The following is a 22,581-nucleotide window of genomic DNA, read 5'->3' on the forward strand; positions in this document are numbered from 1 at the left end:
TTGGTGGGAATTGTGCCACCAACGGAGGAAAGCAGGTCAGCGGGAATTGTGCTGCCGACAGTAGAAGCTGTGGGCTCACCCTGTGAGGAAAAGGATCGGCTAATCCTATTCTGAAAGGGAGGGGCCCTGCAGAAATTTGTGAATAAAAGGAAGCGTCATAGAGAGCGAGTCATCACCTGTACTAAGGATCCGGACTGGCCTCCGCAAGTGTCTGCGGAGGTCATGTCGAGTAGGCACATAAGTGCGTTGGTGAATTCCTTCCCCCTCGGCGAATTCAGTATTAAAGAGTGGCCCGACCCAGACCCATCGTGTTGCTTGAGAGAAGCGAAGGCTATATCGGGCGAAAAAACCTAAGAGGACGAGTGCCTCATATTGTGTAATGAAAAATCGTAAGAGGCAAATGCCTTAAATTATGACTTTTTATGTACGAGGTTCATAGCCTCAATGTGAAAATTTAATTTTATAAAGAACAGTGTTATAGAGAAGCAAAGTTCGGCGGGTGGCTTTTGCCTTCTCTCATTATACCATCATATTTATCATCCATTTCATCTCATTAATGTTTTTGTCCAAAGGCAGTACTCTCTATGTACTGCCTTTATGGCAAATTGAAATGAAATAAAGTAGCTTGCTTACCAACCACATGGTTCTGGGTTCAGTCCCACTGCGTGGCACCTTGTCTTCTACTATAGCCTCGGGCCGACCAAAGCCTTGTGAGTGGATTTGGTAAACGGAAACTGAAAGAAGCCTATTGTATATATGTATGTGTATATATATATATATATATATATATGTGTGTGTGTGTGTATGTATGTGTGTATATGTTTGTCCTCCCAACATCGCTTGACAATCGATGCTGGTGTGTTTACGTCCCCGTAACTTAGCAGTTCGGCAAAAGAGACCGATAGAATAAGTCCTGGGGTCGATTTGCTCGACTAAAGGCGGTGCTCCAGCATGGCTGCAGTCAAATGACTGAAACAAGTAAAAGAGAGAGTTACAAGTCAATTCATAAGGGTTTAGTTCTTAGTCTCTCCTACCGCCCCACCCTCACCTGCCTGTTTATTATAGTTCTTCTGGCTATAACAGGATTTTGTCAATAGATTCCTTTGGGAACTTCTGTATGCCAATCACTTAATTTGAGTCTGTTTAAAAAATTAGTGAAGAAATTATGTTACACAAAGATATGCTGTGCTTATTTTATGAAGTGGGTGGACCAGATTTGAAATTGACAGCCATATGGTCAAAATGGCCATTAAAGATATGAAGGGATGGGAAACAGCTAGGTGAGGTTATATGTCATAACAGCATACAACAGTTGTACTTGGTGGAGCCTTCCCAGCACTTTGTAAAACTTTCCAATTGTGGTGTGTGTCATATCAGCATTCAAAAAATGTTCAGATTTTGGAATTCTAGATAAAGGATTTTCAACTGTATAAATAATTATTGGGGTGGAAAAGATGGAGGAAATGATAAAGAAACAGCGACTGTATCGAGAGTGGTGCTTTGAGGGACACATTTCTGAGTTCAGATACTGTTAGTGCTAACTTTTGATTATCATACCATTAGTGTTCATAAAATGGTAGCAGTAATATATCGGGATGGCTTGTCAATTATATTGTATCTTTTCCCTCTTTCAAGAATAATTTATCCTGTCAAAAGACATCCTTATTATTCTTATATATATTTATATATATATACAATATGTATTTTCTTATGTTGTTAGGAGGAAGAACAGAAACGTTTGGAACTGGAGATGCAAAAACGGCGAGAACGAATCGAGAAATGGCGTGCTGAAAGGAAAAAGAAACAAGAACTGATTCCAATCAACATTGCACTACCATCGAAGAAATGGAGTCTTGAAGATGACGATGATGATGATGAAGAAGAAGAGAAGAAAGATATCAATGGAGCTAATGACGAAATAGATCCTCTTGATGCCTATATGATGGTAAGGAGGAATTTCAGGAGTATATTGCTTATTGTATTTGTTGATATATTAATCTCGAGCATGCTGGTAACTATAATCATAGTGTCATCATCATCATCATCATTTTAACATTCACTTTTCCATGCTTGCATGGGTTGAATGAGGTTTACATTAGGCAGATTTTCCACCAGATGCCCTTGCTGTTGCCAACCCTCACCTCTTTCCAAGCAAGATAACATTTTTGCTTATTGCCACTGTGTTGCATAGTTCCCACTCCCTATCACTTTGAAACATATTCTCTAGTCTCTCTCTCACACACACACACACACCAGTGCCCCTAATTTTCTTCCCTGTCAGCTATCCTTAATGTTATCCAATTTATAGATTTGTGACATGTCTTACTTGACCTTACCTTTGTCTTTCTTCCTGTAGAGTGTCAACGAAGAAGTTAAACAAATCCGAGACAAGAACAGTGACAAGACTCAAGATAATGCTCCCAAAGCTGAAAGTGGGGTAAGACAAAAAATTTGTACCCAGTTGTTCTCTCTCTATCTCTCTGTTTCTCTCTCTATCTTTTCTACTCACACTCTCCTTCTTTATATCTCTTTCTCTCCCTTATTTCTTTCTTGCCTGTCTCATTCTTATACTGTCATTGTAAACCTTTTGGCATTTAAACTGGCCATATCTGGCCAAAATATTCTACTTGCTTTATGTACAAGTAGGACAGATCTAATCTCTCACATCTATTCTACAATGTCATTCTACAAATAAAATAATCACATCACCAAAATCTCAAAGCTACAGGATAATGCATAACATAAAGATATGCATGCATATGCACACACACACACACACACACACATGTCCTTTCAGTTTTTGACTACCAAATCCATTCACAAGGCTTTGATTGGCCCAAGCGTATAATGGAAGACACTTACCGAAATCCAGTTGCAAGGCTTTATTCGGCCTGAGGCTATAGCAGAAGACACTTGCCCAAGGTGCCATGCAGTAGAACTGAACCCAGAACCATGTGGTTGGGAAGCAAGCTTCTTACCACACAGCCACATCTGCACCTATCACAGCCACACTTGTGCTAAATGTTTACCTTTAATACATTAAAAAAGCAAACTTTGTTTGTTTACTTTCATTGTAATTTGAATTTACAACGCGCATCTTATAAAGCTAGATTTATAAGCCCAAAAATTGCAGATTAATTTGTTAGTGGGTAGTTTAGCTTAATGGTAAAGCACTGTGACTGGTAATCACAGGAATGTGAGTTTGAGTCTCATGGCTGGCCGCTAGCAAATTTTTCTGCAAAAATATGGATATTTTATCCTGTTCTTGTTATTCTGTTAGCATTATTCTGCATTTAAGAATTAATTATTTCTGTATCGTTTTGTTTGTTTGCTTTTGTTTTTTGGGGGTTTTTCTTTTTTGCTTTATGTTTTAACATTTCATATTAAATGCACCAATAATTTTTAACTTCCCATGTGACATCATCATCAGTAATTTCTTGTTTGTTCTCCAGTGCACCATAATGTCAGAATGATTTCAGTACCACTAGGCCTACAATCAATGCTTTTATAACTGTCATTTTTAAATCACTACTTCTAATATGATCAGTAAAACTTATATATTTTCTTCTCCTCTGTTTGTAGCCAAGTGTCAACAATGCCCAGAATAAAGTGACTATGATTAAAGCTGTTGTGAAAAAGAAAGAAGATACCAGTAAACTGAAAGGGGAACTCATGGAGAATAATGTTGATGCAATGGAGGTAAAGGAAATAATTGGTTTTGAGTATTTAACATTTTGCCTGTTGTTTTTTGTTTTTGTTTTTTTTTGGTTTAATTTTTTTATAATTTTACCCTCAGTAAGATAGTTGGTGCACTCTGTTAAGTGGTTAGTGATAAGAAGGGCACCAAGCCATAAAGAACATGTGTGAGCAGGACTTGATCCTCTGAGCCATCTTGGAGTAAGAATTGACTTAGTCCATGACAGCTCATCCAACACATGATAACAGGGAAAAATGGACATAAAACAATGGTGGCAGCAGTGGTGGTAGCAGCAACTATTGTTCTCATCAAGGAATTAAGAGGAGAAAAAGAAGTGCCTGTCACTTTTTGTCAAGGTCTCCAAGTCTGGTGAGAGGAAATTATCCTCAAATCAAAAACCTGCTCCATATCCTTAAAATAAAGTGTGAACTCCCAGAAGTGTTTGACTTCTCTGCTGTAGATCCACTGGTGTAACTGCTCCAGTGTTACTCTAACGATGTGACTGCTCTGTTGTGACTCCACTGGTGTAACAGCTTCATTAGTGTAACTATTCTGCTGCGGCGGCTCTATTGTGGCTTCACATGTGTGCCAGCTTTATTGTGACTCCCTTTGTGTAACTGCTACTGTGGTTCCATATATGAGAAAACAAAAACCTTTGCAGTTATTTATATGTTATTCTGTTGCCGCTGCTGTTTAGTCCCAGATTAGTCATGATTAACTAGACATGTTAAAGAATTCCAAACATGACCATCCTGTCTTTTTTTTTCAGATTATAATGTTGTGTCTAGGTGTTCAATATTCATTGTATCCTTGCTTTTTTGTGATATAATTTGAGCGAGATTTAGCTGCTGTTTCTAGCAGATGAAATAACTGCACAGAGACTTCAATGTTCACTTATTGCCATTCTATTTGCTTATATTCATATTAGGATCTGTTTATTTCTTTCACAGTATTCCTCAGAGGAAGAAGAAGAAGACCTTGATGTTACAATGGCTGGAATGGTGAAAAAGAAGAAAGTAAGTTAAGCTTTAAAGCAACTTAGAGTGAGTTTCCTCTTATCAGCTTTCCTTAGTGTATATCTGCCAATCTTGCTTTTTGGTATCCAGTGTGAAATAAATCACTTTCTGCATTGAGCGTACATGATTGACAATACAACACTCATCCACTGACACTCTCTCTCTCTCTCTCTCTCTCTCTCTCTCTCTCTCTCTCTCTTTCTCTCTCTCTACTCTTTTACTTGTTTCAGTCATTTGACTGCGGCCATGCTGGAGCACCGCCTTTAGTCGAGCAAATCAACCCCAGGACTTATTCTTTGGATGCCTAGTACTTATTCTATTGGTCTCTTTTGCCGAATCGCTAAGTTATAGGGACGTAAACACACCACCATCGGTTGTCAAGCGATGTTAAGGGGGACAAACACAGACACACAAACATATACAAACATATACACACACATACACACACATATATATATACGACAGACTTCTTTCAGTTTCCATCTACCAAATCCACTCACAAGGCTTTGGTTGGTCTGAGGCTATAGTAGAAGACACTTGCCCAAGGTGCCACGCAGTGGGACTGAACCTGGAACCATGTGGCTGGTAAGCAAGCTACTTACCACACAACCACTCAATGTATTTGGATATGCAAGCAAGAGAGATGATACTCATTACATATTAATAGAGTTTAACCATTCATAACAAGCTCATTCCTTTGTGCCAGCACTTCTTCAATTTTCCTGTTTCTAGCACTACTTTCATGGCACCTCGAAGAATATGCTACAAGTAAGAAACTGAAGAATGCTTCAAGTTCAAGCAAATGAATATGTGTCTGCCTGTGTATTTGTGTACGCATTTACATGCACACACACACACACACACACACACATAAATGTGTATCTATGTATTAGACAACTGCAATAAGTAATAGATTTTTTTTGTTATCCTTCTTTCCATTATCTCAAACATGTATTTCAACTTCTACTTCAGGAACTAACATTGGTGGATCACACAAGAATATATTATGCACCGTTCAGAAAGAATTTTTACGTTGAAGTGCCAGAAATAGCAAGAATGACTCAAGTTGGTATGTACAGTTTTCTATTTAGATTCAGTTTTTTTGTTGTAATGTATTTCAATGTAATCTGGTCATTCTTGTCTGTTCAACAATAAATTATTTAAAGTTACAGTGGATATCACAAGATTGTATTTTTAGAATTCCTGGAGGGAAAAATTGACTGTGATAGGCTTGTATCCTATCCACAGAGAAATTTGTTCTCATTTCATTATCATCATCATCATCATCATTTAGTATCCATTTTCCATGCTAGCATGGGTTAGACAGTTTGACTGGAACTGGTAAGCCGGAGAGCTGCACCAGGTTTCCAACTATTTAAGTATTTCGTTAAACACAGGCAGTCACCAGAAATATATTTATATGCATGTGCTTCTATTATAGTGTTAGTGATATCATTCTTGAAGCTTTTATTAAATCTTATTTTTGGTCCTGAGTCCTCTAATTTTTTTTTTCTTTTTCTTTTTAAATGTTTTCTCGTGATAATTTTCGTCCATTTAATAATGCTCTTCATTGTTGTTCTTTTCCGTTTATCAGAAGTGGAAGAGTTGCGTCTTGACTTAGAAGGAATTAAAGTCCACGGAAAAGGATGCCCGAAAACAATCCGTACATGGGCACAGTGTGGAGTTAGTAAGAAAATTATGGATGCATTAAAAAAGTATGTAAAATATATACACTTTTTTTTTTAATATGTTAAACTTGCATTTCTTGATTCCAGGTATATAGAAGGACACACTATCATAAAACTGTTCAACCCATGAAAAATAGTTGTTATGGTGGCAGTGGTGGTAGTGATGGTGTTGGCAGCAGCAGTGGAGGAGGGGAGGAGGATAATGGTAACGATGATTAACTGCAGACATGGTTATGAGAAACTAACTCGAATCCATGTTCAGGCTATCCCCGCAATGTCAAGAAGAGATCTAATTGGAATTATTACTACTACTACTACTACTATTATTATTATTCAGTAGTTTTATTTTTATAACGTGCTTTCACTTCACTACCGAGCGCAGCTCTGTGCACCTTGGGTATGTGCTGTGGTTTGCTGTGGTGCTCTTATGTTTACTGTATTGAAAGTGTTTTGCGTAGGATGTGTGCAGTACCCAGTAGTGCAATTTTCTGTATGTTATATATATTTGTAAGTCCTGCTATTTTTGTTATGTATTTGTCTGAATATTTTTTTATTATACCTAAGGCACCTACTATGATAGGAATTGTTTCTGTTTTTAGATTCCACATTCAAGTTATCTCAATTTCCAGGTCTTTGTATTTTGAAAGTTTTTCCATTTCTTTTAGAGAAACGTTGTCATCTGCTGGTATTGATACATCAATTAGAAAGCATTTTTTTTCTTCATGATCTTTGACAACTATATCTGGTCTTATTATTATTATTATTATTAAGGTGGCAAGCTGGTAGAATTGTTAACACACTGGACGAAATGGTTAGTGGTATTTTGCCCATCGCTAAATTCTGCTATGGTCGACTTTGCCTTTCATCCTTTCGGGGGGTGGGGGGTCGATAAAATAAGTACCAGTTGAACACTGGGGTTGATGTAATTGACTCATCCCCATCTTCCCCAAGATGCCCTTCTGGCAAAAAAAAAAATTGAAATTATTATTATCATCATCATCATCATCATCATCAAGGTGGCAAGCTGGCAGAATTGTTAGCATGCTGGACAAATTGCTTAGCGGTATTTCGTCTTCCACTACATTCTGAGTTCAAATTCTGCCAAGGTTGACTTCGCTTTTTAATTCTTTCGGGGTCAATAAATTAAGTACCAATTGCATACTGGGATCGATGTAATCAACTTAATCCCATCACCCAAATTTGAAGCCATGTGCTTCCAGCAGAGAGGAGGATTATCGTCGTCATCGTCAAGCCTGCCTCACTGGATTATACAGTGAATTGCTATGTGAGTGAGTGATTGTGCATTGATAGTATAACAGATGTATATGTTACATATGTGTTTGTGTAATGCAGTTGTATGGGTTTATGCAGGATCAAGCATGAATATAATGTGTGTGTAAATTTGTTGCTTAATAAGAAACGTTTAGCTTCAGCTCATAATAAAATAATGTTTTGTAAAGTGATCCATGTCTTATTGCTTTTGTACATTTGTTTATGTTTTATCTGTAGACATGGTTATGAGAAACCAACACCAATCCAAGCTCAGGCTATCCCTGCAATCATGTCTGGAAGAGATCTAATTGGAATTGCCAAGACAGGCAGCGGTAAAACAGTGGCATTCCTGTTGCCAATGTTCAGGCACATCATGGATCAGGGACCCCTTGAGGAAGGTGATGGGCCTATATGTAAGTATTTTGCTTTTCATTTTTGTTATTCATTTATGATTTCTATTGAAGAAAAGGGGGTAAATAGCGATTACCAAAAAAACATTTTTAGCCATCAAAAAATGAGAGTTTTGATTATCTGAGTCTTTAGAATGCCATATTATCTGCCAGTGGTTAGCAAACAGTTAACACCCTGTCCATGTGGAGGTTAATCACACCAGCTTAATGCTGCAAAGATTGAGATCTAGTTAAAGATTACCTCTCTTTCTAAATGAGACAACTGCAGAAGTACTTAGTTAAGAGTAAGATTCTATACATAGCATTCACAAGAGTACCACATTTTGTAGTCTTGTGGCTACTAAGACAATTTGATACAGATGAATAGCTTAGGAGAACTACTTAGGAGCTGTAGAAACTCTGCCAGATCAGATTGGAGTCTGGTGTAGCCATCTGGTTCGCCAGTCCTCAATCAAATCGTCCAACCCATGCTAGCATGGAAAGCCGACGTTAAATGATGATGATGATGATTAAATTATATTATAATGCTTATTTAATGACATTGTTTTGAATTAATTGGTCATTATCTTGTACCTTTGAGATTTAAATGATGTGATTTTATATTTTTTGAATGACATTGTACCATAGATGTCAGAGACCCAATCTAGTTGATCTCAACATAAAACAGGTAGAATATTTGGGCCGGATTTGGCTGGTTTAAATACAAAGAAATAATGTTGATTATATTTTACTTTGTTTCATTTTCTGCTGGCTTTTTATTTTATTTCTATTTTCTCTATAATGTAGCTGTGATTATGACTCCCACTCGAGAGCTGGCCATGCAGATTACATCTGAATGTCGAAAGTTTACCAAATCATTAGGGCTGCGTGCTGTGTGTGTGTATGGTGGTACTGGTATCTCTGAACAGATTGCAGAACTTAAGAGAGGATGCGAAATCATTGTGTGTACTCCTGGAAGAATGATTGATATGTTAGCAGCTAACAACGGTAAGTTGTACCTCTTGCATAATTGTATATTTGAATGTTTTTTCCCGGTCCATCGCAGGGTTACACATTTTTGCTAGCTGAGTGGACTAGAGCAGCGTGAAATGAAGTGTTTTGCTCAAGAACACAATACATTTCCCAATTCTGGAATCAAAACCACAATATTACTATAATGAGTACAATGCTCTAACAACTGAACCAACGCCTCCACATATGAACACATCTAAAATTTAAACTCATTTGGAATTTCAAAATTTAACTATGAAATAATTGACAATTTAAGTCCATTTTCATTGCTAAATTGCAGTTAGCCTTGTGGGCCCCATAGGAGTTATTAATCATACGCATCAAGGTTCTTTTTTGATCTCTGTTTCACAGCCAAATTCCCTTCCTGTCCCCAGCCCTCTCTGACATGCAAGGAGACACATGGTATAAACTAAGGCGTAGGAGTGGGTGTGTGATAAGTAGCTTGCTTACGAACCACATGGTTCTGGGTTCAGTCCCACTGCGTGGCACCTTGGGCAAGTGTCTGCTACTATAGCCTCGGGCCGACCAAAGCCTTGTGAGTGGATTTGGTAGACGGAAACTGAAAGAAGCCTGTTGTATATATGTGTGTATATATATATATATATGTGTTTGTGTGTGTATGTGTATATGTTTGTGTGTCTGCGTTTGTCCCCCCAACGTCGCTTGACAGCCGATGCTGGTGTGTTTACGTCCCTGTAACTTAGCGGTTTGGCAAAAGAGACTGATAGAATAAGTACTAGGCTTACAAAGAATAAGTCCTGGGGTCGATTTGCTCGACTAGAGGCGGTGCTCCAGCATGGCCACAGTCAAATGACTGAAGCAAGTAAAAGAGTACTGTGACATATTCAGACATATCTTTAACTCATGCAAGCATGGAAAGTGGACGTTAAACGATGATGATGATGATTTGTACATCGGCCATAAAGTTGTTAGTGTCATTGCTGTTGCTCTTTAGTCCCATAACCATCGTATCTCTTTATATTATCCAATACATGTAATTTTTTTCTTTGTTAAGACAATAGTGATTTGAGGGAGATTTGTCTGCTGTTTCTATTTAGCAGATTCAGTAATGAAACAGAGGCTCCCTCATTGGCTTGTATATTTGCCAGGATTGTTATTATTGCTATTATCTTTGTTTGACTAATTACCAGGTCGTGTAACGAATCTCCGCCGGTGTACCTATGTAGTCCTTGATGAAGCAGACCGTATGTTCGATATGGGCTTTGAACCACAGGTAAACTAAGCATGTTCTTTGATATTTAATTGCATTTATTAAATTGTCGGTTTCTTTGTTTTTCTCTTCTCCTCACTTCTCAAGACATTTCTTTATTAACACTTGCTGCTCTGGTTATGGCTTGCTGGGAGATTTTTAGTATTTTTAGTAATTTGAAACTAATTATAACAAAATAATTAGCATTATGTGGAGGCACATGGCCTAGTGGTTAGAGCAGTGGACTCGCGGTCAAAGGATCATGGGTTCAAATCTCAGACCGGGTGATGTGTGTTTTTATGAGTGAAACACCTGAGCTCCACACACAGCTCTGGCAGAAGGTAATGGCGAACTTCTGCTGAGTCTTTCGCCAGAAATTTCTTTCACTCTTTCCTCCTGCATCTAGCAGCTCACCTGTGACAGAATGGTGTCCCGTCCAGGTGAGTAACCTATACGCCAATGAAACCAGGAAACTGGCCCTTATGAGCCAGGCATGGCTCAAGAAGGAACAAACAACAATTAGCATTATAGTACAAGAAAGGAAGAATGGATGGCTGAGTCGACAAGATAGGGTGTGATTTGAGGAAGATTTATCTGCTATAACTAGTAGATTCAAGCCTCTTTTTTTTTAGAGGTTTCACATTAGCTGTTAGAATAGTTAATATATTAATTAATTAATCCAATAGAACAATGTATCAGAAAGGTAATCCTGATTTCAAAGTACCCCTGTCAGTATGTGTTACTATCTGATCAGGTATATATACTGTGGAGTGACAATTTGAGGATTTTGAATTTACTGCAATAGCTTTTGAGTAAATGTGAGCCCTAAGCTAAACCTTGGGTGGCAGGTAGGGGTAGCTGGCTTTTAAAAGCCCATGCTTAATTCCAGCTTTATGATGTTGACTAAAGAAGAAAAATATTGGTCCACCGGCTTCAGTAGAAAATACTTTCCCAAGGTGTCTCACAGTATTCATAAACTCTATAAGTTCATATGTTGATGGGAAATGGGAGTTCAAAACCCCTTTCCTTTGTGTGGAATATTAGAACATGCATCTTCCTAGAGCATACAAACTTCTTCAATTTTGCAAACTTAATAAAGTTTGATTTTTGCTGATATTAATTAACCACCACTGTTTTTTTTTTTTTTTTTTTTTTTTTTTTTTTCAAAAATTGTGATTTTTTATTTGTATGTTTCAAAAGTTATTACAAATATGTAAATTTTTTGAACTGAACTGCCACAAGTTAAAATAAATGGTGAGATAAAAAAAAAAAGAAATTAGATGGAAAAGGATTTTAGCTTGTCATTTTGTTTGTTTTCTATCATGTTTATAATGTTTGATTTTTGCCAATTTTATCATTTTGTATTTTTTTTTTTTTTTTTTTTTCCCTCCAGGTGATGAGGATTGTGGATAACATTCGACCAGATCGCCAGCTTGTTATGTTCTCAGCTACATTTCCCCGACAAATGGAGGCACTGGCCCGGCACATCCTCACAAAACCTATTGAAGTACAAGTTGGAGGTCGTAGTGTTGTATGTAAAGACGTTGAACAACATGTTGTTAGTATTTTTCTGTTTTATTATTTTTTCATTTTGTTCTTGTATTGTTTGTTTAGGTTGTTGCCAGTGCCGCTGGACTGGCTCCTGTGCAGGTGGCACATAAAATACACCATTTTGAGCGTGGCCATTGCCAGTACCGCCTGACTGGCCTTCGTACCGGTGGCACGTAAATGCACCCACTACACTCTTGGAGTGGTTGGCGTTAGGAAGAGCATCCAGCTGTAGAAACTCTGCCAAATCAGATTGGAGCCTGGTGTAGCCATCCGGTTTCACCAGTCCTCAGTCAAATCGTTCAACCCATGCTAGCATGGAAAGCGGACGTTAAACAATGATGATGATGATGATGTTTGCCATGCTTGGATTTTCATAATCAATTCTACCTACTATAATTTCTATAATTTGTTATTGTAATGTCTCCTTCATCTGTCACTTTGGTGGCAAATAAAACACTGTCTCTACCATCATACTGTCCATCCTTCCTTTTTTCTCATCAATCTTTTTATTATTCAACTTCTGAATTTCTGCCTTCAGCAAATAACATCATAGAGTAGTGAGGACTTTACTACTAAGTGCTTGTACAAAGCAACCTCACTAGAGCTGATACCATGTAAATGCCCCCAGTATACTCTGTAAACTGCTCAGCAAACAAAGCAGAGACAGTGATATAAATTACTAACCCTGCCCCCACAAAATCTCAGGTTTTGCACTTATAATAGAAAGATCTTTATGCTGTTGTTTTTTAAGCAGTGAGCTGACGAGCTCGTTAGATTGTCAGAGAAAAATTCTTTACAGTATTTGTTCTGGCTCTTTAATTTTGAGTTCAAATTCTATCAGTACCAACCAACTTTTGCCTTTCATCCTTCCAGAGTCATCAAAATAAAGTACATTCAAGTACCAGGGCTGATGGTATCAATCAACTTCTTCCTTTAAAATAGCTGACCTTGCACCTAAATCAAAAATTATTATTATTTCATAAAGCTTCAAAAATCCATTAAAAAATTTACAGAAAAATACTTAACACAATTCATTATCGTGATGCAAGAAATCTATTAAAGCAATGTTTGTATTTTCTTTTTTTTTATTTTTTTTTTATCAGATACTTTTAGATGAAGATCAGAAATTTTTCAAGCTACTCGAACTGCTGGGTATATACCAGGAACTTGGCAGTGTACTGGTGTTTGTCGACAAACAGGAACATGCTGACGAAGTGATGAAAGAACTTCTGAAACATGCCTACCCTTGCATGTCATTACATGGTGGAATCGACCAATATGATCGAGACAGTACCATTCTTGACTTCAAAAATGGAACAATCAAGTTGTTGGTAAGTATATTTTGATATTAAACAAACTACATTTTTGATTCTCTTTAACTTGTTTCAGTCATTTGGCTGTGGCCATGCTGGAGCACCACCTTTAGTCGAGCAAATCGACCCCAGGACTTATTCTTTGAAAGCCTAATACTTATTCCATCGGTCTCTTTTGCCAAACCGCTAAGTTACGGTGACGTGAACACACCAGCATCGGTTATCAAACAATGGTGTGGGCGACAAACATGTCCTCCCATATTATTATTATTATTATTATTATTATTATTATTACCTAAAGTGAAATTTTTTTTTTATATGAAAGTCGCCCTTCATGAAGTCATATTAAGGTTTCCTATGTCTATTTGTTCTCCAGGTTGCTACCTCTGTTGCTGCCAGGGGTTTAGATGTGAAACATTTAATTTTGGTTATCAACTACGACTGTCCAAATCACTATGAAGATTATGTTCATCGCTGTGGGTAAGTCTCTCTGTTTTACCATCATCGTTGGTTGTTATTACGCGACTTAATTTGTCCTGACCCATCACTATCCGGCCCTTAGGAATAGAATCTACTCTGCTGCAAGCATTCAGACCAGATCTCCCTTCTTTAGTAACCCTTGAGTTATGGCTTCATACTCCTGTACTCCTATCAGTCTTGCAGACCCTACAAAGGATCATGCTCCTATTTTTAGTCATCTAAAACCACTGTTGGCTCTTAACAGACGTGAATAGTATTGACATCTTGTAAAATTTGATGCCCTACAACCTCCTTCTGGTCAGTGGCAGGCTGTTGGCAATTACTACTATATTTTGGGAAAATGAGGGCTTGAGAAGTATTTCACCTGGATTACTAATCCTTTATTAATATATATATATATTATAATTTAGGGTATCATGCTGGAAATAGCAGCCAAAACTTGACTCTAAAACTACATTAAATGTTCATACAGCACCTGGAGAGAAGACAAAGAGACAAAATGTTTTCTCTCCTGGTGCTGTATGAACATTTAATGTAGTTTTAGAGTCAAGTTTTGGCTGCTATTTCCAGCGTGGTGGCATCTCTTAGATACCTTAAATTATAATTTTAATAATAATTATTACCTTTGAGGTTTTTATTCCCATGCTGGCCACCCCTGATAAGATCAGTATTTTAAATAACGATCTTATCCTTATTTATATAAATTTATATATATATATATATATATATATATATATATATATATATACACAGAGTGTCCATAAATTACCTCTATGATTTGAACAATGCAGAAAAGAATGGAAAATAAGGATACCTCAGTAGAGTTTATTGGAAAACATGGGCAAACAAAGTTTTATGAGAAACATCTTAACACTTCCAGATAGGCTCCATTGGTTGTAAAGAAGTTGATTGATGGATCTCAACTTTAATAGATACAATAAGTTGTGGAAGTTGTAAAGGTAATGTATGGACACCCAACATATCTGGAGCATTGCTGTATTCTAGAAGACCTGTTTGCCTCAGCAGAATTGATACTGGTGTTGTTGCCACATAAAAAGCACCCAGTACACTCTGTAGAGTGGTTGGTGTTCGGAAGAGCATTGAGCCATAGAAACCATGCCAGAACAGACAATGGAGCCTAGTGAGGCCCCTGGCCTTACCAGCTCAGGTCAAACCATCCAACCCATGCCAGCTTAGAAAACAGACATTAAATGATGATGATGATGATGTGTGTGTATATATATACACACACATATTGCAACATTGTATTTTGAATTCTGGCAGTTGTATGAATTGTTGACTAAAGTGTATAGAGGTAGACTCAGTTGACTTATGGGAGGATTGGCAGATCCCAGGTCCATCCTGGCTAAGGAGATCTGCAAGCAAAAGTGCTCCAGTTACGACCTGTGTAATCTGGAACTACATTATCCTATGAATCCTTCCTTTTTCAAAATCCTTGGATGTGATTTGTGGGAGATTTGACTCCTATACCTAGCAAGTCATGCAAATATACATTTTTATTTTATGTTGCTACGTTGTTTTGTTATTATTATTATTATTATTATTATTATTATTATTTTTCTCACAGGCGTACAGGCCGTGCTGGAAACAAAGGGTTTGCTTTTACTTTCATAACACCAGATCAAGAAAAATATTCCATAGACATTATCAAAGCATTAGAACTTTCCGGAGCTCCAGTACCACCTGATCTGGAGAAAATGTGGAATGATTACAAAGAAAGAGCTAAAGCAGTAAGTCATCATCATCATTTAACGTCCATTGTCCCATTAAGTCCCACTGTCCTATAAATAGGACACTAAATGAGAACATTAAATAAGCTATATCTCATTGTCTCAGTGTCCTATTTATAGGACACTGAGTATTTCCATTTCTACTTGAAGTAAAGGAGTTTTAATAATTAATTTTTTTCATTTTAACCTATTTTCAATCATCTGTAAAAATTTAAAAGTAATATTCAGAAATTTAAGTACTCTGGGACTTAATGGGTTAAAAAAAAGTAAATACTGGGGCTGATTTGTTTAACTAAAATTCTTCAAGATAGTGCCCCAGCAAGTAAAAGAGAAAAGATAGACCCCAAAGTAGATTCAGATTAGGAATATTTTCTAAACTAAGAGTGGTAACAGTTTTAGCTACAGGTCACCACCAACAGTAAGTCCATTTAAAGCTGAAAAAATTATAATGTCACTCCTCCATTTCACCAATCTAATGCTATTCTCCATTTTTGTCACAGGCTGGGAAGATTATAAAAAGCTCCAGTGGTTTTAAAGGCAAGGGTTTCAAGTTTGACGAAAGTGAAGCTCAGTTGGCCGATGACCGCAAGAAACAACAGAAAGCTGCCCTTGGCTTACAAGACTCTGATGAAGAAGATGCTGGCTTTGATGTAAGTATTCTGCTCTTGTGTAGTTTGAATGGTCAGTTGATGTCTTGCAGTTTTATGTTTTTATTTATACAATCATCATTGTTGTCAATATTATCATCACTTAAGGCAGTGAGCTGGCAGAAACGTTAGCACGTCGGGCAAAATGCTTAGCGGTATTTCGTCTGCCGTTACGTTCTGAGTTCAAATTCCGCCAAGGTCTACTTTGCCTTTCATCCTTTCGGGGTCGATAAATTAAGTACCAGTTACGCACTGGGATCGATGTAATCGACTTAATCCCTTTGTCTGTCCTTGTTTGTCCCCCTCTATGCTTAGCCCCTTGTGGGCAATAAAGAAATAAGAATTGTAAGCATGCCAGACAAAATGCTTAGCAGCATTTCCTAATGTAGCAAGCTGGCAGAATGCTTAGCGGCATTTCATCCATCTTTACATTCTTAGTTCAAATTCCTCAGAGGTTGATTTTGCCTTTCGTCCTTTCAGGGTCAATGAAATAAGTACCAGTTGAGCACTGGAGTCGATGTTATTATTATCACCAAAGTAGCTCTTATACTTCTCTTTTCTGTCTTCACCAGATTGAGCAGCATATCGAAGACATGTTTGCCAGCCGTAAGAAAGTCACTGATGTCACCAAACCTGTCGTACCAGTCCCAATGCAGCAACAGCAACAACAACAGCAGCAACAGGCCAGTCAGACGAACGTCACTAACCAACAGAAGCTAGAGTTGGCTAAACGTGTAGCCGCAAGGATCAACATAGCCAAGAAACTGGGACCAGAATCACAAGATATTATTCAACAAGCTGCCTCTGCCATCCTGAAAGGAGGCGGAGTTTCTGCACCTCAGGTTGCTGTCAGTATCTCTTTTGTTACACCATCACAAACCCCATTTGTCATCGTTAGTTTCACTTTCACTTTTGCAATACTAAAGCAGGTTGGACGGATCTGGAACATGTTCTTGTATTATCTCTCTTTTTCATGAGATTTTATTTTTTCTTTTCTTTTTGTTAAAATAATTTGTTACCTTTTCCTATTGTCAACCATTGTAACAGAGGAATACGAATGTGTTCATGAAGACATCCGCTCTGGAGAAGTTATCTTCCCAGGTTTGGAATTTTCTGCATGTAGTATCAGTTCAAAGTGCTGACAGTAAAATAGATCATTAAAAAATTCTAATGTTGCCCAGCTGTCAAAACAGCTTTCTTTACTTCGTTTTTGTTTTTTTGTCAGCACATATTACAAAAATACAAAACCTAAAATAAAAGACACCTACATACTGATAATAGCAATAGACAAATAAAACTTTCAAGGAATACTGTCCAGTGATATCTCTCTCTCTCACACACACATGGGCTGTAGATCAGTTCAAATATGTCCCAAGCATAAAGTTTGTATATTTTACACCAATACTTCAAGTGCCACCTATATGTTAGATTCCTCATGTTGTTGTTGGCACTCCATCACTTACGACGTCGAGGGTTCCAGTTGATCCGATCAACAGAACAACCTGCTCGTGAAATTAACGTGCAAGTGGCTGAGCACTCCACAGACACGTGTACCCTTAACATAGTTCTCAGGGATATTCAGCGTGACACAGTGTGACAAGGCTGACCCTTTGAATTACAGGCACAACAGAAACAGGAAGTAAGAGTGAGAGAAAGTTGTGGTGAAAGAGTACAGCAGGGTTCACCACCATGCCCTGCCGGAGCCTCATGGAGCTTTTAGGTGTTTTCGCTCAATAAACACTCACAACGCCCGGTCTGGGAATCAAAACCACGATCCTATGACCGCGAGTCCGCTGCCCTAACCACTGGGCCATTGCGCCTCCACACATTCCTCATACAAACGTCTTATCATTAAAACGATTAGCTCATAGTTGTTCTTATAAGAAACAAGCTAACCAATGCGTGTTTGTATATATACATGCACACACAGACAGACACACATACACTTGTGTGATCATTATCAACATCATCATCATACACACATAGTTATTCCATATACTTTAATTCTTTTTTTCCATTGACATCTATAAAGCAACATTGATAGGTTATTGATCATTGTGACTTACCGAATGAATCTCTTTTTGTAGTCAAAGACAATTGCCGAGCAGACAGCTGAGAAGATCAATGCTAAGCTTGGCTACCGACCAGCAGCTGAGGAAGAGAAAGAGGGACAAGAACAAAGCACGGAGACATTCAAGCGCTATGAAGAGGAACTGGAAATAAATGATTTCCCACAGACAGCACGTTGGAAGGTCACATCAAAGGTCAGAAAACTCTTCACAGATATTACATTATTATTATTATTGTTGTTACCAATATGTAAAGGCGGTGAGCTGGCAGAACCATTAGCACACCAGGCAAAATGCGTGGCAGGATTTCATCCATCTTTTCTAAGTTCAAATTCTGCCATGGTTGACTTTGCCTTTCATTCTTTTGGAGTAAATAAAATAAGTACCAGTCAAATACTGGGGTCAATGAAACCAACTAGCTCTCTCCCCCAAAAATTTCAGGCCTTGTGCCCACTATAGAAAGCATTGTTATTATTATTAATGTGGCTAGCTTGGTAGAATCATTAACATGCTGGGTAAAATACTTATTACCATTTCGTTTGTTTTTGCTTCCTAAGATCAAATTCTCCCATGGTCAACTTTGACTTTCATCCTTTCAGGGTCAAAGAAATAAGCACTGGGGTCAAGATAATCGACCTTCTCCCTCTACCAAATTTTCAGGCCTTGTGCCTATAGTAGAAAGGATTGTTGTTGTTGTTATTGTGTGTGTGGGCATATGTATGGCTATATACCAATATGAGAAATTACTATGAAGACAATGGCAGTAGACTGGCATATTGTTTGAGCGCTAGCTTAAATGCCTTTCAGTTCTATATTAAAATCTATTTTAATTTAGCTGAGATCTTCTGTCTTTCATCCTTCTCAGGGTCAATAAAGGAAAGTTCCAGTCAGATTCTTTATTTTATCAACCCTGAATTCATCATCATCATTTAACATTTGTTCTCCATGCTGGCATGGGTTGGACGGTTTGACAGGAGCTGGCCAGCTAGAGAACTGCCTGGGCTCCATTTTGTTTGTTGGCATGCTTTCTGCAGCTGGATGTCCTTCTTAAAACCAACAGAGTGTAGTACTGGGTATTTTTAACATGGCACTACCACAGGCACGGCACTTTTGCATGGACACTTTTACATGGTAGTGGTACAGGTGCTTTCATGTGGCACCAGTACCCACAAGCCCGCAAGACTAGATCTCTCAGCTAAGAGAAGGATGTAGAGGACATACTTGCATGTATGGATAGCCGCAATTTCTACTTAGCTTGACATCTCTTCTCAAGCACATCTAATCACCAGAAGTCTCATTCCCTTATCTCCTCTGTGAGGCCCAAAATCAGGGTTTTTTTTTCACCACCTCATCCCACATCTTCCTGAGTCTATCCTTTCCTTACATTCCCTCCTTCTAAATTATTCAATAGTTTCTTTCATTCGTATCATATTTCGTATGTTTCAGTATAAAATTGTCTTTATTAGAAACAATTTTTGGTTTAGCTACCAGTCTCATTTTCATTGTTTTTGTTATCGTCATTTTTATTATTATCATCACCATCCAGTCTTAAAAATATATCTTTATATCTATTTTATAGGAAGCTCTTGCCCAAATCTGTGAATATTCTGAAGCAGGTATAACGGTGAGAGGAACCTTCATCCCAACTGGAAAAGAACCCAAAGAAGGAGAACGTAAACTCTACCTGGCTATTGAGGCTACTAATGAACTAGCTGTACAGAAAGCCAAGAAGGAGATCACTCGATTAATTAAAGATGAATTGGTCAGATTGGTAAGATATTTTCTAATTTATCTTTTCTTTTTTTGTCTTTTTGCTATGTTGAGATAGTGGAGGCGCAATGGCCCATTAGTTAGGTCAGCGGACTCGCGGTTTCGATTCCCAGACCAGGCGTTGTGAGTGTTTATTAAGCGAAAACACCTAAAAGCTCCACGAGGCTCCGGCAGGGGATGGTGGCGAACCTTGCTGTATTCTTCCACCACAACTTTCTCTCACTCTTACTTCCTGTTTCTGTTGTGCCTGTATTTCAAAGGACCAGCCTTGTCACACTGTGTCACGTTGAATATCCCCGAGAACTACGTTAAGGGTACACGTGTCTGTGGAGTGCTCAGCCACTTGCACGTTAATTTCATGAGCAGGCTGTTCCGTTGATCGGATCAACTGGAACCCTCGATGTCGTAAGCGACGGAGTGCCAACAACAATATATACACACACACACATATATATACGACGGGCTTCTTTCAGTTTCAGTCTACCAAATCCACTTACAAGGCTTTGGTCAGCTCGAGGCTATAGTAGAAGACACTTGCCCAAAGTGCCACGCAGTGGGACTGAACCAAGAACCATCTGGTTGGTAAGCAAGCTACTTACCACAGAGCCACTTCTACTTTCAAAATGCTTATTTAGTTTGGTTAACATTTCTCTATTTGCTTATCCTTTTCTCTGTAGTTATTTGTAACTTCACACTATTGTAAATATCTTTAAAACACTGTCTATAAGGCAATGATTTTTATTTTTTTTATTATTTTCACATAATTATTTCAGAGCTGGAATTTTTATTTTCATCTTGTTTAATTTTCTCCATTATTTCAGCAAAACTCATACCAACCAACAAGTAAAGGCCGATATAAAGTACTGTAATTTGTTCCAACCAAACTGTTCAACAAGCCTTTATAAAATGAGTACAAATATTTCAGCGCAAACAGACTATAGACTTTATGAAGAATGGAAAAACAACTTCCTAAATGAAATAAATAACCACGGTTTTCCTTTCCATTTTTCTTCATTTCACATCATGCATCCTTGAAATAAAATCTCATACTAGGAAAGAAGAAAAAATTTAAAAGATTTTAAATTAAAGGCAATGCCTTAATAAAACCAACCAGTTCTTGTTTATTTGTCAAATTCTTTTTTTTTTTTGCCCCCCTTTCCCTCTTTTAATTCTGTCCCCTTCTAAAATTGTTGAGTTAGTAAAACATTTGAGATGACAGGTTTTATTTTTCCTGTCATTTAATCGAAATTTTTGTCTACCTTTTATTTAATTCTTGTCACATAATTTGGTGCAACAACTTACTTTTCAAACCTAAAGTTAATTCCCCATTTCACTTTTAGATAGCAATATGAACTCTTTAAATTATTTTCTATTATCACATTTATAATTTAAATTGTAGTTTGCCTTGTAAATAACAGAAAAATATACTGAGGGTTGTTTGTGAATATTAAAAAAAATGTTTATTTTTATGTATAGCTACCAGTAGATGTTTCATGTAAAAAAAAAAAAATGGGGAAAAAAACAGGTAATATTTCTTGACCTGATGGGTTTTAAGATAACTGTTTTTATTAAAATCCATACACGGACCAACTTACTGTTTGTGTTCTTTGATTTCATTTGCTTTAGATTTACTTCCATGCTAATTTTCCTTTTTTATAAAACTTCCAGTGCCAATGTTTAATTCAGTTTCAGCAATACTTTGTTCTCATCTATAATGATGATCACATAATCAATATTGTATCACGATTGGCTGTATTTCCTCTTAAGAAACACCAAAACATACAGAATGGAGTGTCCACTGCTTGCAAACACAGGCTTCCAGTATATTAAGAAAGTCTTCACTCAAACACTGACCCAGACTACTAACAGGCTATAGACTTTCGTTGTGCATACATAGTTATAGTTTTGTGTGTCTTAAGTGAAAGGTGGGAAAGTGAACATGTGTAGACTTTTGATTATGATTGTTAAACTAAGACTCATCTTAGGATAATGTAGCAGTGACATTTTTCTCTACATATGCCCCTCATGCTGGGCTGGCAGAGGATCAGAAGGACCAGTTTTATGAGGTTCTTCTGCAGACTACCTTGATGGCAAATGACACCGACTTTACTATTGTGGCTGGTGACTTTGATGGACATGTTGGACAGCACTCCAACAGATTTCATGATATGCATGGTGGTTATAACTTTGATTCCAGAAATGAGGAAGGAACAATGTTGCTGGAGTTTTGTGATGCAAATGGCTTATTAATCTGCAACACTATCTTCAGGAAACTTACCAGCCACCTAATCACCTAACAATCTGTAGACATATAACAGGAAACAACTGAAGGTTCTTACAGGACAACCTACTGAATGTGACAAGACTAAATCTGTGGCTGGGGCATATTTTCAGTAAGACCTGGGGTGACAGATTTGTTCTTCCATTACACTCAACACCTGACATAGAACCATTGCCCCCGTCTTCTTTTCAAATACTAACCCCTTCCCCCATATAGTCAAAGGGGCTTTTTCCTTCTTCCTGTTTTTTTTTTTTTTGCCTTGCAAGTTACTTGGCAACCTTGCTTAATGCCAGTAGCATAAAAAGGGCACTCAGTACACTCTGTAAAGTGGTTGGCGATAAGAAAGGTATCCAGCCATGGAAACCACACCAAAGCTGATACTGGAGCTTGACATGACGTTATGGCTCACCAGATC

General features: G+C 37.7%; 1 protein-coding gene across 2 annotated transcripts in view; it reads left to right on the plus strand.

Annotated features, from left to right (window-relative positions):
* The window catches only part of LOC106869362 (putative ATP-dependent RNA helicase DDX46), a 32,734-nt gene extending 11,259 nt beyond the window's left edge, over window positions 1-21,475 (plus strand). For both annotated transcript variants that reach the window (XM_014915084.3, XM_052968676.2), the window contains 18 exons: window positions 1,721-1,945; window positions 2,357-2,437; window positions 3,583-3,699; window positions 4,648-4,713; window positions 5,686-5,782; window positions 6,308-6,428; window positions 7,911-8,086; window positions 8,870-9,070; window positions 10,246-10,328; window positions 11,698-11,862; window positions 12,959-13,186; window positions 13,545-13,648; window positions 15,237-15,399; window positions 15,900-16,049; window positions 16,619-16,894; window positions 18,134-18,310; window positions 19,695-19,886; window positions 20,707-21,475. In XM_014915084.3, the coding sequence (XP_014770570.1) occupies window positions 1,721-1,945; window positions 2,357-2,437; window positions 3,583-3,699; window positions 4,648-4,713; window positions 5,686-5,782; window positions 6,308-6,428; window positions 7,911-8,086; window positions 8,870-9,070; window positions 10,246-10,328; window positions 11,698-11,862; window positions 12,959-13,186; window positions 13,545-13,648; window positions 15,237-15,399; window positions 15,900-16,049; window positions 16,619-16,894; window positions 18,134-18,310; window positions 19,695-19,886; window positions 20,707-20,754 (2,670 nt within the window). In that variant the 3' untranslated portion in view covers window positions 20,755-21,475. The remainder of the gene's footprint in view (window positions 1-1,720; window positions 1,946-2,356; window positions 2,438-3,582; window positions 3,700-4,647; window positions 4,714-5,685; window positions 5,783-6,307; window positions 6,429-7,910; window positions 8,087-8,869; window positions 9,071-10,245; window positions 10,329-11,697; window positions 11,863-12,958; window positions 13,187-13,544; window positions 13,649-15,236; window positions 15,400-15,899; window positions 16,050-16,618; window positions 16,895-18,133; window positions 18,311-19,694; window positions 19,887-20,706) is intronic.
* Window positions 21,476-22,581: the final 1,106 nt, after the last annotated feature.

This window comes from Octopus bimaculoides, chromosome 6 (genome assembly GCF_046866305.1).
Source record: "Octopus bimaculoides isolate indiv1 chromosome 6, ASM4686630v1, whole genome shotgun sequence".
Lineage (NCBI taxonomy): Eukaryota > Metazoa > Mollusca > Cephalopoda > Octopoda > Octopodidae > Octopus > Octopus bimaculoides.